The sequence below is a fragment of the Pongo abelii genome, chromosome 20 (assembly GCF_028885655.2).
Source record: "Pongo abelii isolate AG06213 chromosome 20, NHGRI_mPonAbe1-v2.0_pri, whole genome shotgun sequence".
NCBI lineage: Eukaryota > Metazoa > Chordata > Mammalia > Primates > Hominidae > Pongo > Pongo abelii.
Genome location: NC_072005.2, coordinates 11,274,550 through 11,289,630, shown reverse-complemented (window position 1 = coordinate 11,289,630; position 15,081 = coordinate 11,274,550). Strand labels below are relative to the sequence as shown.

Sequence of the window (15,081 nt, the reverse complement as noted above, 5' to 3'; positions counted from 1 at the left end):
TCCTGTGTTTGTATTTGGCCATTTATTGAGTGCTTACTATATACACCCATATTTATTCAATCAGTACTTACTGGTTGCCTTATTGAGTGTATATCCCTATATCTCCAATCAACATTTATTGGATGCTTTCTGTATATGCTTATGTTCATCCAACCAACTTTTAGTAGGTACCTATTGCATACCTCTATAATTACTCGACTAACATGTTTGGGTACCCACTGTATTGTTGGCATTGGGGATATAGCCATGAACAGAGAGACCCAGTCCCTGCCTTCAGAGTTCACTAGCGGAGGAGAGACCTCTCTACTAGGAACTTATAACCGAGACAGAGTAGTGCTATGAGGAGGTGCTAGTAATTGTCCCTCACACGTTCCTCAGTGTCCCGGCCACCATGGCTCCTTACACCAGGACGTTGTGGGCACCCGAAAGAGGTGCCTGCCCAGGCCTCAGGGGTCAGGGAGGACTTCCTGGAGGAAGTGTTGGCTAAGCTGCAATCCCAGCTACTCCGGAGGCTGAGGCAGGAGAATCACTTGAACCCGGGAGGCAGAGGTTGCAATGAGCCAAGATCACACCGCTGCACTCCAGCATGGGTGACAGAGCGAGACTCCATCTCAAAAAAAAAAAAAAAAAAAGCTTCTATATATGGATACCTACTATATACCTCTATATAGTAGAAGTATATATGACCAGTGAGCAGACATTAGCCAGACAAGGAGGAGTGGGAGAAGACGGGCTTTCCAGGCATGGGAACAGCACGTGTAAAGGCTCAGAGGCAGGGACGGAAAGACGGTTAGTCAGGCTGGGGTAGAGCTGGTCTGAGGCTGGGCATTCCAGACCCTTCCTGGAGGATGTCCCAGCTCCCACTCCCCACTCTTGGCAGGATGAAGCCGTGGAACGCTGTAGCCGCCCAGAGCCACCCCGCGAGCACTTTGGACAGAGGATCTTGGTCAAGTGTCTGTCGCTCAAGTGAGTATACTGACATGTCTCTCTTCTTAGATGCGTGAAAGGACCACATGGGTTCCAGTGGGGTACACACTACATGAGCAGTGCCATTACCGTGTGCAGCCCTGTCACCTATGTGGCCACCTATGTATGGGCTTTCATAGGGGGAAGTAAGACTTCCTTTTTCGTTATCCCAAGTCGCCAATCCTTAAGTGCCAATTGTATGCCAGGATCAGTTCTCAGCCTTTCATGTATATGAACCCATCTAATCTTCACCACAACCTCACGAAGTGGGCACAGGTGGGGAAACTGAGGCACGGAGTGGTAACATCATGATGCCAAGACCATACAACTTGTAAGGCTGGAGTCTGGCATTTGCCTGCTCTGCTGCTGGGATCCAGGGTTTGGCCGGGAGGCTTTGGGGCGGGTGCTAGTGACCCTGGGCCTGGCTCTCAGCCACCCAGGGCCCCTCCACACCAGCCCCCGGGGAGCAGCAGAAGTGCGTGGGAACAGAGTTGAACAGGATGTGGACTTGGACCTGAGCCTGGCCCTGCCTCTCCCCACTCCGAGTTCCTGCCTGGATCGGGGCAGGAAAGGGAGGCTCCATTCTGGCCTGAGGCCCAGGTGGGCCTCCTGCCCTAAACACAAGGATTGGGAACTGGCTCTGTGGGCTCATCCAGTCATTCAACAAACACTTATTGGCTGGGCACGGTGGCTCCCACCTGTAATCCTAATACTTTGGGAAGCCAAGGCGGGCGGATCACCTGAGCTCAGTAATTTGAGACCAGCCTGGCCAACATGGCAAAACACCATCTCTACTGAAAAAAAAAAAAAAATTAGCCAGATGTGGTGGCAGGCACCTGTAATCCCCACTACTTGGGAGGCTGAGGCGGGAGAATCACTTGACCCGGAGGGCAGAGGTTGCAGTGAGCCGAGATTGTGCCATTGCGCTCCAGCCTCAAAAAAAGCAAACTAAAAAAAAACGTTTATGAAGTCCCTACTATATACAGGACACATAACCATGTGATGACCACACAGAGCCTGGATAAGTGATGCTGAAAGTGCCTAGAGTCCTGGAGGAGGCCCCTGGCCCAGCTTGAGGGGTGGGAGCGGGTATCTGGGACAGCTTCCCTTGCAGGGGGACGTGTATATGGAAACCCAGTGAGGAAGAGGAGCTGGCTGAATAGAGAGGATGGAAGGGATGTAACAGGGAGTGCTCAGTGTTTCAGTTTGTTGGTGCGTGGTAAGCGGAGGCCAGCAAGGTAGAGTAAGACAGAGAAGGACGTATGGTGGCCGTTCAGGTGAGCGAGATGGGAGCTCCGTGCAGAGTGACAGTGGCGGCAGATGACACCCCAGAAAGGAGGGATGGGGAAGCCCGGAAGTTGAGAATTTCAAGATGTGGGGATTGTTGAGCCCAAAACTGCCCCCATGCCAACTGAACAAGGGCCGTGGTTGCAGGGAGGAGGAGCTCTGTGTGAGTTACTTACTGAGGGTGTAGGGAGGGGGAAAAAAAACTTCAGTGTTGGCTGGGCACGGTGGCTCACACCTATAATCCCACCACTTTGGGAGGCCAAGGCGGGCAGATCATGAGGTCAGGAGATCGAGACCAGTCTGGCCAACATGGTGAAACCCTGTCTCTACTAAAAACACAAAAAATTAGCTGGGCGTGGTGGCACGTGCCTGTAGTCCCAGCTACTCAGGAGGCTGAGACAGGAGAATTGCTTAAACCTGGGAGGCGGAGGTTGCAGTGAGCCAAGATTGCACCACTCCACTCCAGCCTGGGCAACAGAGTGAGACTCTGTCTCAGAAAAAAAAAAAAAAAAAAAAAAAAACCAACTTCAGTGCCTCAGTTTCCCCTTTTGCAAAATGATGAGATGTACCTTTTCTGCAAGCCCTTAAGTGGCAGTTCCATGTGGCCCAGTGGGAGTCAGATGCCCCCCACCTTGGGCCTCAAGAGGGAGTGGGGTGTGTGGACGGCGGGAAGGGTTAAGGAGAGCCCCCTCCCTCCCGTTTACTTGTAGGTTCGAGATTGAAATTGAGCCCATCTTTGGGATCTTGGCTCTGTATGATGTGCGGGAGAAAAAGAAGGTAGGAGCCCCTTTTTTCTCTTTCCTCCCCTTCCTCCTCCTTGTTGGGGGGCTGTGGGCTTCCCAGAGGTGGTGGCCCAGCTGCCTCTGGTGTCCCCAGATCTCGGAGAACTTCTACTTTGACCTGAACTCGGACTCCATGAAGGGGCTGCTTCGGGCTCATGGCACCCACCCTGCCATCTCCACCCTGGCCCGCTCTGCCATCTTCTCTGTGACCTACCCCTCACCTGACATCTTCCTGGTCATCAAGGTGCCTGCTGGGGCTGGGCAAGGGGGTGGTAATGGCGAATATCGCTGATTTCGTCCCTGCCTTCACAGAATGAGACAGATACATCACCAAGAAGGGTAATCAGGGCTGTTGTGGGGGAAACACAGGCAGGGAGGAGGCCCCTGACCCAACTCAGTTGGGGAGAAATCACCGAGGGCTTCCAGGGAGAGGCGACAGTTGAGCTGAGAACCATACGTGGGCAGCCTGGGAGAAAAGCCATCCCTGGGCACATGTGACAGGCTGGGGTCCTTGGAGGTGGGTGAGATGCTGTTGGGAAGTTTGTGGACAGATGAAAGACCTAGTTGGCACCCTCATTTGAGATTTTCTGTTTCTGGGAGGGAGGTCAAGTTTCTTTTCTCAAAACCTTCAATTAGGTTGCAATGATGAAATGAATCCAGTGTCCACAGGCAGATGCTGCTATGGTCACGCTTCACAGGGATCCCTCCTTCAGTCCTCACCACAGGGCCCAAGGTGGAGGGGTGCCATGGCTCCCATTTTCCAGATGGGGAAACTGAGGCACAGAGTGGATAGGGTCCCACTGTCCAGGGTCCCACAGCCCCTGAGTGGTCAGGATTGGAGTCTAGGCCTCATGGCTCAGAGCCATGCCCAGAGTGGCCTCTGTTTACACTAACAAAGAAAAATGTAGGGAAGGCCAGGCACGGTGACTCACAACTGTAATCCTAGCACTTTGGGAGGCTGAGGCGGGAGGATTGCTTTAGCCCAGGAGTTCGAGACCAACCTGGCCAATATGGTGAAACCCATTCTCTACTAAAAACACAAAAATTGGCTGGGCGCAGTGGCTCACGCCTGTAATCCCAGTGCTTTGGGAGGCTGAGGCAGGCAGATCACCTGAAGTTGGGAGTTCTAGACCAGCCTGACCAATGGTGAAACCTCGTCTCTACTAAAAATACAAAAATTAGCCAGACGTAGTAGTAGGCTCCTGTAATCCCAGCTACTCGGGAGGCTGAGGCAGGAGAACTGCTTGAACCCGGGAGGCAGAGGTTGCAGTGAGCCGAGATGGCACCATTGCACTCCAGTCTGGGTGACAGAGCGACTCCGTCTCACAAAAAAAAAAAAAAAAAAAAGCCAGGTGTGGTGGGTCATGCCTGTAATCCCAGCTGCTCAGGAGGCTGAGGCAGGAGAATCGCTTAAACTCAGGAGGCAGAGGTTGCAGTGAGCTGAGATCCCACCGCACTTCAGCCTGGGCAACAGGGGAGACTCTGTCTTAAAAAAAAAAAAAAAAAAAAATTCACAGCAAGCCGGGGACGTGATGGCTCATGCCTGTTATCCCAGCACTTTGGGAGGCAGAGGCAGGGGCATCACTTGAGCCCAACAGTTTGAGACCAGCCTGGGCAACATAGCGAGACCCCTGTCTCTACATAATAAATACATACATACATAAATGTAAATAAATAAGTAAATGTAGGGAAAATATCACCAGCTAAAGGCAGGCTTGGGGTTTGGGGGTAGATCGGAAGAATGGGAGGGAGTAGCCACCAGGCAGGCCAAGCACTAACCCTTGAGCCCAAGGACAGTGGGAGCCATGGGAGGTGCTGGAGCAAAGGCCTTCATATGATAGGAGTGTCTCAGGGCCCATGAGGGGTCCAGGAGGCTGGGGAGCCAGCACGGGGAAACAGAGCGTTCGGGCAGCACCTCACTGGATTCATTCATCTGCCCCGCAGTTGGAGAAGGTGCTTCAGCAAGGAGACATCAGTGAGTGCTGTGAGCCTTACATGGTGATGAAAGAAGTGGACACAGCCAAGGTAAGTGTGTGGAGGCTGGACTAGGGGCAGGGCAGATCCCTGACTCAGCAGCTCAGGATGCTGAGCTGGCAGGGGACGGTGTCTCCCCACAGAACAAAGAGAAGCTAGAGAAGCTGCGCCTGGCGGCCGAGCAGTTCTGCACCCGCCTGGGCCGCTACCGCATGCCCTTCGCCTGGACGGCCGTACACTTGGCCAACATCGTGAGCAGCGCTGGGCAGCTGGACCGGGACTCTGACTCGGAGGGCGGTAAGGAGGCGGGGCTAACAGGCTTGGGGCGGGGCTAAAGGGTGGAGCTGACAGGCCTGGGGCGGGGCTACGGGGCGAGGGGGTACGCCCTCTGCTGGCCGAACTGTGCCGCCCCGAGTCTCCCTGTTTCATCTTGGTCCCCCTTTTGTCAATGTCATTCCCCTCTCTAGAGCGCCGGCCAGCCTGGACAGACCGCCGCCGCCGGGGGCCCCAGGACCGGGCGAGTAGTGGGGACGACGCCTGCAGCTTCTCTGGCTTCCGTCCAGCCACGCTAACTGTCACAAACTTCTTTAAGCAGGTGTCCTACCCCGGGGCCAGGGACTCCCCCACTCCCCGCTGGCTGCATTATCCCTGGGGACCCCTAGCCCCCTGGCCCAGGCTGACGGGAGCGGGTCCCATGTAGGAGGCTGAGCGACTCAGTGACGAGGACCTCTTCAAGTTCCTGGCTGACATGAGGCGCCCGTCGTCCCTGCTGCGGCGACTACGTCCTGTGACTGGTGCGTGGCACACCCCATACACAAGAAGTATCACTCACTCAGTCACTCAACAAACCTACACTGAGAACACCTACTGTGCCAGGGGCATCAGAGACCCAACGATGACCATGATAGACAAATCCCTGACCTCAGGGGCTGGCTACAGCTTCTAATAGGGACCATAGACAAGAAGCAGAATAAATAAGATGGATACAGCGTCAATAGGTGGTTAATGGCAGGGGGGCAGGCAGGGGTCCTGGAGGCAGAGTTGATCAAATGTAGGGGTAAGGCTGGGGTGCAGCGGCTCAAGTCTGTAACCCCAACACTTTGGGAGGCTGAAGCAGGAGGAGGATGGTTTGAGCCCAGGAGCTCAAGACCAGCCTGGGGGCCAGGTGCGGTGGCTCATACCTGTAATCCCAGCACTTTGGGAGGCCGAGGCAGGCAGATCACTTGAGGTCAGGAGTTTGAGACCAGCCTGGCCAACATGGTGAAACTCCGTCTCTACTAAAAATACAAAAATTTACCAGGTGTGGTGGCACACACCTGTAATCCCAGCTACCTGGGAGGCCGAGGCAGGAGAATCACTTGAACCGGGGAGGCAGAGGTTGCAGTGAGCCGAGATCGCCCCACTGCACTCCAGCCTGAGCGACAGAGCGTGAGTCCACTTAAAAAAAAGAAAAACACAAAAAAACTGTAGGGTGAGAGACAGCAGAGTTGAGGGCAATTTCTGGCCTTGGCGCCTGACGGACACAGCCCCCAGTCCCCAGAGAATATCGTGGGAGAGTCTGCCCTGATTCCACAGCCCAGAAAGGGTGGGCTGGGCCAGGAGGCTCCCAGGCAGGTGCAAACCGGTTCTTCCCTTCCCAGCCCAGCTCAAGATCGACATTTCTCCGGCTCCTGAAAATCCCCACTTCTGCCTCTCCCCTGAGCTGCTTCATATCAAGCCCTACCCGGACCCCAGGGGCCGGCCCACCAAGGAGATCCTGGAGTTCCCTGCCCGCGAAGTCTATGCCCCCCATACCAGCTACAGGTACGGCCTCAGGGGCCCAGCTGGGCACTCGAATGGGAGGTATTCATACATCATGCTGGGTGGGGTCTCCCTAAGCCGAAGACACACACAGACACCCTGAGTGAGATGCCACGACTCTGCTTTAATGAGGGGTGTGTAGGCATGAAAGGGTACACGTCCTTCCTCCACCCCTCCCCAATGGGGCTACATCCTCTGCCTTTGTCCCCGTCTGTGTCTGTCTCTGCTCTGTGCTCACAAGTGGGGCCCGGCGCCCTGGCTGATCCCATTGAACAGGCAGCTCCTCCCTGCACAGGGGCCTCACAGGGCGTGGAAGTGTTCCTTGCAGCATGATTGGTCCTCAGTTCCATCCAGGCAGATTCAGGCTGGGAGCGCCGCTGTGTGGAGTCTGGGGAGGGAGATGTGGCTCAGCCCAGGTGAGGGGGCCCCTTTCCAGCTACCCTGTGCACCCCGCATCCAACTGCCCTGCCTGCCAAACCCCTGCCAGGCTCACCTCTCCTGGATCTGTCGCAGCCGATGCTGCTGTGCCACCATCTCCCGCCTCTGCCGCTGCACGTGGCCTGTGAGGGCCCATAGTATGTGGCTCTGCTTGTCAGCGTGAGCCTGTGGGGGTCAGAATGGAAACCTCAGCCAATGGCCACCTCACCTCCCATCCTCTGACCCCCTGCCCCAGCCCCCCTGTTGTATCTGTGTGACCCAGCAAGTCAGCAATGCTCTTTGGCCTCAGTTTCCCCATCTGTAAAATGGGGATAAAATAGGACTCACTTCATGGGGAGGTGATGAACGTCGTATGGATTTTTTTTTTTTGAGATGAAGTCTCGCTCTGTCACCCAGGCTGGAGTGCAATGACACGATCTCAGCTCACTGCAACCTCTGCCTCCCAGGTTCAAGCGATTCTCCTACCTAAGCCTCCTGAGTAGCTGGGACTACAGGCACGTGCCACCACACCCAGCTAATTTTTTGTATTTTTAGTAGAGACGGGGTTTCACCATGTTGGCCAGGCTGGTCTCGAACTCCTGACCTTAAGTGTTCCACCCACCTTAGCTACCCAAAGTGCTGGGATTACAGGCGTGAGCTACCATGCCCAGCCATCGTATGGATTATTAAAGGGCATAGAACAGTGCTGGGTACTTATTGGGTGCTCACGAAATGTTACCAGTTTCTCTAGTAGTAAGAATTTATTGGCCAGGTGTGGTGGCTCACACCTGTAATCCCAGCACTTTGGGAAACCAAGGCAGGCAGATCCCTTGAGGTCAGGAGTTCGAGACCAGCCTGGCCAACACGGTGAAATCCCATCTCTACTAAAAAATACAAAAATTAGCTGGTGCACCTGTAATTCCAGCTACTCAGGAGGCTGAGGCAGGAGAATCACTTGAACCCAGGAGGTGGAGGTTGCAGTGAGCCAAGATCATGTCACTGCACTCCAGCCTGGGTGACAGTGAGACTCTGTCTCAAAAAAAAAAAAAAAAGAATTTATTGAGCACCAACTGTGTGCCCGCCCCATGCTGAATGTTTTAACTGCATTGAGTACCTGGCCCTACCATGAGATATCAGGTGTTGCCCTTATTTGCAAATGGGGAAAGTGAGGCACACAAAAGGACTTAAGTTTTGTCTGGGGACATGCAGGGTAGAAGCCACAGAGCTGGGAGGCTGATCTGGGAGGTCTTTGGGACTCAAGGTGCAGAAGCCAGTTCTGGCCGGAAATCAGGGTCTCAGCCCACTAGGGTTGGGGGAGCTCCTTACCTTTAAGACCTCAAATTCTTGGTAGGCAGGGCCCAGCCAGGTGCTCCTTAGCTGGACTTCTAGCCGCCGCACGCTGTCCTGTAGCACCTTCTGTGCCTGGGCCACCTCCCCCAGCACCTCAGCTGTGGCCTCTGCCTGCAGCTGCAGAATATCCTCCTCCATCTGCTTAATAAACAGTGAGTCACTAGTAGGATGACCAACTCATCTTTGTGTACCTAAGGACTTGCCTGAGTTTATCGCTGAAAATCTTGTATCCCAGGAATCCCTTCAGTCCTGGGCAAACCAGGATGGTTGGTTACCCTAGACACGAACTTCTCTTCGGACTCCTGGCCACCCCAGAGTGTCGCAGCTACGGTGCCCACCTGAGTCTCCAACAGGCTTGCCCGAAGTTCCTGGGCTGCATGCCGGCCCCGGCTGACCTCCTGCCCCAGGAGTTCTATTGTGCGGCCATAGAGACCCAGGCTGTTCCTGGCCTTTGTCAGCCGTCCCTCCGTGGTCCTGTACACACCATTGAGGGCCTGGCCCAGCTGCAGGGTCCCGTGGAAGAGCAGGGTCAGCTCCTCATGCTGTGCCAGTTCTGGGCCGCCCACGGGGGCCGCTGAGGCAGGCCGGGTCACCATTGCCAGGGCCCACAGCAGGCACAGAGCAGGCACTGGCATGACTGAGGGTTTAAGTGTGTAGTCACAGCACTGTCACTGAAGCCTTTTATGCCTCACACCCCCACTGATCCCCAGTCAATCGTTAACTGGCCAGCCCGGTGCCCCGCATTGCACAAGGGCCTGGCGGTGGTGCGATAGTTGCATCAGGCGAATGTCCGACTGGGCCATGCCGGGATCACGCTTCCTGGGGCTCAGGGCCAGGTGTGGGTGGGGGGCATTGGGAGAGGACGGGCCCCAGACCCTGCTGGGAGTTCCTGAGACTCACCATGCTGAGCCTGTTTCTCCATCTATGAATAGGCATCGCAATGATGATGGTAATAATAGTAAAGATTTTATAAGCATTGGTGGTTTGCCCCGAGCTGTTTGACCTGCCGTTACAATATCTGCTCTTGTTCCCCTCCCACACACTTGCCACGTGGGGGCTTTTATTGGCCTGGTTAGTATCCAAGGGGGCAGGTGCAGGTGGCAGAGACTCTCCCAAGGTCACACAGCCTGATCTCCAAGACCTGCATATGCCAGATCACCACTGACTGCCATTTTACTCCCTGGGTGATTGTGCAAGTACCTCAGTTTCCCTGCTTGTAAAATGGCAGTGATGTTAGTCCTGCCTCATGAGCTACTTGTGAGAAGTAAATGAGTTATTTCATGTTGAGTGCTTAGAACAGAGCTTGGCACACAGTAGGCACAATTATTTCATTGTCGTAGTAATAGTGTTTGGTGTAATTATTGTCATTGTTGTTATTTGTCATCATCAGTATCATTACAAAGGCTCAGCTGGAAGGCCTGAAGTGCCTATTATACACATAGGGAAATTGAGGCCCAGAGAGGGGTCAAGGCTTGCACAGAGTTGCCCCTGGGGGAAGGAGGCATGACTCGGACTCTGGCCTCAGTTTCCCCACCTGAGAAATAGGCCACATAACTCTAGTGACCTCCTGGGGGAAGGGCAGTCAGGCCCTTGGGTGGGGCTTAGGCTTGGCCACTGGCCACCTGAGGCACCTTGGAACTCTGGCCCTGAGTGCCTCGCTATTCTCTGCCTTCTGTGTGTCATTGTACCCCATGAGTGCCTCCAATGTCCTTCTGTATTCCCACCCTCTACCACACTGTTCCCAATCTGTGCTTTGAGGGTGCTTGCTTGTCCCCCACCCTCTGCCCTCTGTCGTATCTCCTGACTGATACCTGTATTTTCTCTCACCTGGCCCTCACCGCCCCAGCCTCATGACCTACTCTTCTTGGACTGTCTGTGCTCCCAGCCAGCCTTGTCCCATCACCCCAGCCTCGTATGTGCACCTTCAGGGCCCCTGTCCCTCTGACACCCCCATCCTGCCCCCCACAGGAACCTGCTGTACGTGTACCCGCACAGCCTCAACTTCAGCAGCCGCCAGGGCTCCGTGCGCAACCTTGCCGTGCGAGTGCAGTACATGACAGGCGAGGACCCCAGCCAGGCTCTGCCGGTCAGTGGCTGCGCCCCAGGGAAGGGGGGTAGGGCATCCCCCATGGGTCCCTCATGAATCCACTCTCCCAGGTCATCTTTGGCAAGTCCAGCTGCAGTGAATTTACCCGCGAGGCCTTCACACCGGTGGTCTACCATAACAAGTATGTAGGGGGACACGTGAGGAACTTGGGGGCACTCATGGGGATAGGAGGATGTCCCTTATATATACACATAAGGCAGCATCGATGGGAAGATGGGGGACAGGAAGAAGAGAGGTAGAGGCTCCCAGAGTGCTAATGAGGGAAGCTGAGGCAGACAGCAGAGACAGTGGGGCCTAGCAGCAATGAGGGCATGGCATGGCAGAGGTGATGGGGCAGACAGTGGGGACCCCAGCCCCCAGCAGATCCTGCAGCCCGATTCTGCCAGGTCCCCCGAGTTCTACGAGGAGTTCAAGCTGCATCTTCCAGCCTGCGTTACAGAGAACCATCATCTGCTGTTCACCTTCTACCATGTCAGCTGCCAGCCCCGGCCGGGCACTGCCCTGGAGACACCCGTGGGCTTTACTGTGAGCCGTCCCCTCCCTCCCTCCCCCTGAGCCCTCCTCGTCCCCCAGCCTGGCCGCAGACCTGACCTCCAGCCTCTCCCCAGTGGATCCCACTGCTGCAGCACGGGCGCCTGAGGACCGGACCCTTCTGTCTCCCAGTGTCTGTGGACCAGCCACCGCCCAGCTATTCCGTGCTCACACCCGATGTATGTGCCCTGGAGCTCCTGCCTGCCAATGCACTGTCCCCAGAAGCACTCCCTAATCACCTGCCTTCCTTCCTGTCAATCCTGGGAGGCTTGTTATCCTCTACTGGTGCCTCCAGGGCCCCTGTGTAGCTCATTATCCCCCTATTAATGCCTCTCCGTGTCCTACATGTCCTCCCCAAAGATTCCCATTGCCTCTCTGCTCCGTTCCCACTTCAGCCACCCTGCCTGCCTTCCTGATCACTGTCCCCTGCCCTCGTAGTACCTTATCATTCCCTATGAATGCACCATCGTTAATGACCCTAGGCCTCAAATCCTCCTATCCTGTTTCCTGACCTACTCAATGAATATTCATTAGCCCTGTGTCTCCTGACCTACTCAATGAATATTCATTAGCCCTGTGTCTCCATTCTCTGTCCCCCTCCTTGGCATGTGGATTTCCAGCCTACCCAGTGGACCCTCTCAGTCTACTGGGACCAGGGCTGGGGGCGGGGTGCTTGGCTGCACCCCCAGACCGGGCTACACTCCTGCTGCAGTGTCGCAATGGCTGGGGCCGCTGGGTGACCTGATCAGTCGGGGAGGGCTGACCAGTGCCCACCTGGTACTTCCCTCCCACAGGTGGCGCTGCCGGGCATGCGCTGGGTGGACGGTCACAAGGGCGTGTTCAGTGTGGAGCTCACGGCCGTGTCCTCTGTGCACCCCCAGGTACGGGGTGGGACGGGAACCAAGAGTCCCGCCCTGCTCCCCTCTTGTCTGCCCCAGGATTGAGTAACAGTTGCCGATGGCTGGGGAGGTCTGGCCTCGGGCCTTGGACGTGACTTTGGTCAGCTGGACCCAGCTTTAAGGGAAGCTACTGATTCATGCAGGGGTGGTCTTCATCCCCTGAGGCCCCACCCTGCTCACTCCACATCCCTACCCAGGACCCCCACCTGGACAAGTTCTTCACCCTGGTGCACGTCCTGGAGGAGGGCGCCTTCCCATTCCGGCTCAAGGACACTGTGCTGAGCGAGGGCAACGTGGAGCAGGAGCTGCGGGCCAGTCTTGCAGCACTGCGCCTGGCCAGCCCCGAACCCCTCGTGGCCTTCTCCCACCACGTGCTGGACAAGCTGGTGCGTCTGGTCGTCAGGCCCCCGATCATCAGTGGCCAGATTGGTGAGCGAATGTGGCCTCAGACCTCAGTTTCCCCATCCACGTGGCTCTGAGGTCCTGAGGTCCTGAGGGACCTTCTATAAGCTCATTTACCTCTCTGGCCATTTTTCTCATCTGAAAAATGACCTCCAGTCCCCTGCACCCAGAGAAGGTCTTCTGTGACCCTTTGGCCCAGGTGTGGCGGCTCACGCCTGTCATCCCAGCACTTTGGGAGGCCGAGGCGGGCGGATCACCTGAGGTCAAGAGTTCGAGACCAGCCTGACCAACATGGAGAAACCCCTTCTCTACTAAAAATACAAAATTAGCTGGGTGTGGTGGCGCATGCCTGTAATCCCAGCTACTCGGGAGGCTGAGGCAAGAGAATTGCTTGAACCTGGGAGGCAGAGGTGACAGTGAGTGGAGATCATGCCACTGGACTCCAGCCCGGGCAACAGAGCAAGACTCCATCTCAAAAAAAAAAAAAAAAAAAAAAAAAATCTGTGACCCTTTAATGAGCACATGATCCCTCAAATCCTGATGTCTTTATATTTGGAAAGTGGGCGGGGAGGTGAGAGGCCTTGGGCCCTGGAACTTGACCTCTGCTCTGCCCCGCAGTGAACCTGGGCCGTGGAGCCTTTGAAGCAATGGCCCATGTAGTCAGCCTTGTTCACCGGAGCCTGGAGGCAGCCCAGGATGCCCGCGGTCACTGCCCACAGCTGGCTGCCTACGTCCACTACGCCTTTCGCCTGCCTGGCACTGAGCCCAGCCTCCCGGATGGTGAGTTTGTAGAAATCCCTGGGAGACGAGAAATATCTAGGAGAAGAGGCTGGGTGCGGTGGCTCATGCCTGTAATCCCAGGACTTTGGGAGGCTGAGCTGGATGGATCATTTGAGGTCAGGAGTTCAAGATCAACTTGGCCAACGTGATGAAACGCTGTCTCTACTAAAAATACAAAAATTAGCTGGGGCCAGGCACGGTGGCTCATGCCTATAATCCCAGCACTTTAGTGGAGATTGCAGTGAGCCGAGATCACGCCACTGCACTCCAGCCTAGGTGACAGAGCGAGACCCTGTTTCAAAAAAGAAAGAAAGATCTGGGAGAAGAGCATCCAGGTAGTGAGAACAGCATGTGCAAAGGCCCTGAGGCCTCACAGGCCTTGGCTGGTTTGAGCAACTTGCAAGGGAGATAATGTCTTGCCCACTTTTGCCCCATCCCTGGGGTGTGGCCTCTGTTTGCTTGGCTGGAAAATGATTCAGATAGTCAGCAAGCCTCTTCAGTAGCTTGGAGTGGGGACTGAAGCTGAGCTGTCTGGATGTGAATCCTGGCCCTGCCACCTACAATCTCTATGACCTTGGGCAAGTGATGTCACTTCTCTGAGCCTGTTTTTCCTTTTGTAAAACAGGGATAATAATAGTACCCACCTCATGGGGGCACTGGTAATAGTACATGACATAGTAATCCACACAAAATGGTTAGCACATAGTGAACCCTCAATAGAGTTGGATTTTTTTTTTTTTTAATTTGCCAAATAAACACCAACCCCTACGTGTCAGGCATTATTCTCAGGGTTTTTTTTCTTTTTTCTCTTTTCTTTTTTTTAAGAGTCAGGGTCGGCCAGGCATGGTGGCTCATGGCTGTAATCCCAGAACTTTGGGAGGCTGAGGCAAGTGGATCACCTGAGGTCAGGAGTTTGAGACCAGCCTGTCTCAAAAAATAAAATAGGCCAGGCACAGTGGCTCACACCTGTAATCCCAGCAGTTTGGGAGGCTGAGGCAGGCAGATGACAAGGTCAACAGATCGAGACCATCCTGGCCAACATGGTGAAACCCCATTTCTACAAAAATTAGCTGGGCATGGTGGCGCACACCTGTAGTCCCAGCTACTTGGGAGGCTGAGGCAAGAGAATCACATGAACCGAGGAGATAGAGGTTGCAGTGAGCCAAGATCTCCCCACTGCGCTCCAGCCTGGCGACAGAGCAAGACTCCGTCTCATTAAATAAAAAAAAAAAAAAATTAGCTGGGCATGGTGTTGCGTGCTTGTAATCCTAGCTACTCAGGAGGCTGAGGCAGGAGAATTGCTTAAACCCGGGAGGCAGAGGCTGCAGTGAGCTGAGATTGCGCCATTGCACTCCAGCTTGGGCGAAAAGATTGAAACACTCTAAGAAAAAAAAAAAAAGTCAGGGTCTTACTCTGTTGGCCAGGCTAGAGTGCAGTGTTACAATCATAACTCACTACTGCCTTAAACTCCTAGGCTCAAGTAATCCTGCTGCCTCAGCCTCTCCAAGAAACTGGAACCACAGGCGCACACTGCCATGCCCGGCTAATTTTTTCACTAATTTTTTTGTAGGGACAGAGTCTCGCTATGTTGGCTGGGCTGGGCTTGAACTCTTTGGCTCAAGTGATCCTCCTGGCTCGCCCTCCCAAAGTGCTGGGATTTTAGGCATGAGCCACTATACCTGGCCTATTCTCAGTTTTTCAATGCCCCCCAAATCTCTGTGAGGCAGCAGCCATTATACCCATTTTATAGATGAGGAACTTGGAGGCTCAGAGAAGGAAAGTGATT

At 54.8% G+C, this 15,081-nt stretch overlaps 2 protein-coding genes across 9 annotated transcripts in view; one reads left to right on the top strand and one right to left on the bottom strand.

Moving 5' to 3' along the window:
* DOCK6 (dedicator of cytokinesis 6) overlaps positions 1-15,081 on the top strand; it is a 63,306-nt gene that overhangs the window by 14,297 nt on the left and 33,928 nt on the right. For all 8 annotated transcript variants that reach the window (XM_054539691.2, XM_024237576.3, XM_054539692.2 and 5 more), the window contains exons 7-21: positions 881-966; positions 2,964-3,030; positions 3,130-3,279; positions 4,980-5,060; positions 5,153-5,306; positions 5,477-5,604; positions 5,710-5,803; positions 6,650-6,812; positions 10,545-10,662; positions 10,734-10,804; positions 11,070-11,208; positions 11,292-11,393; positions 12,009-12,095; positions 12,311-12,542; positions 13,134-13,295. In XM_054539691.2, the coding sequence (XP_054395666.1) occupies positions 881-966; positions 2,964-3,030; positions 3,130-3,279; positions 4,980-5,060; positions 5,153-5,306; positions 5,477-5,604; positions 5,710-5,803; positions 6,650-6,812; positions 10,545-10,662; positions 10,734-10,804; positions 11,070-11,208; positions 11,292-11,393; positions 12,009-12,095; positions 12,311-12,542; positions 13,134-13,295 (1,834 nt within the window). The remainder of the gene's footprint in view (positions 1-880; positions 967-2,963; positions 3,031-3,129; positions 3,280-4,979; positions 5,061-5,152; positions 5,307-5,476; positions 5,605-5,709; positions 5,804-6,649; positions 6,813-10,544; positions 10,663-10,733; positions 10,805-11,069; positions 11,209-11,291; positions 11,394-12,008; positions 12,096-12,310; positions 12,543-13,133; positions 13,296-15,081) is intronic.
* Positions 6,799-8,792, bottom strand: ANGPTL8 (angiopoietin like 8). Its single transcript, XM_054539696.2, has 3 exons — positions 8,553-8,792; positions 7,303-7,412; positions 6,799-7,197 (listed from the first exon to the last, which is right to left on the bottom strand). Exons 1-3 carry the CDS (start codon positions 8,712-8,714, stop codon positions 7,170-7,172), a joined length of 300 nt encoding a protein of 99 aa, XP_054395671.1. The 5' UTR covers positions 8,715-8,792; the 3' UTR covers positions 6,799-7,169.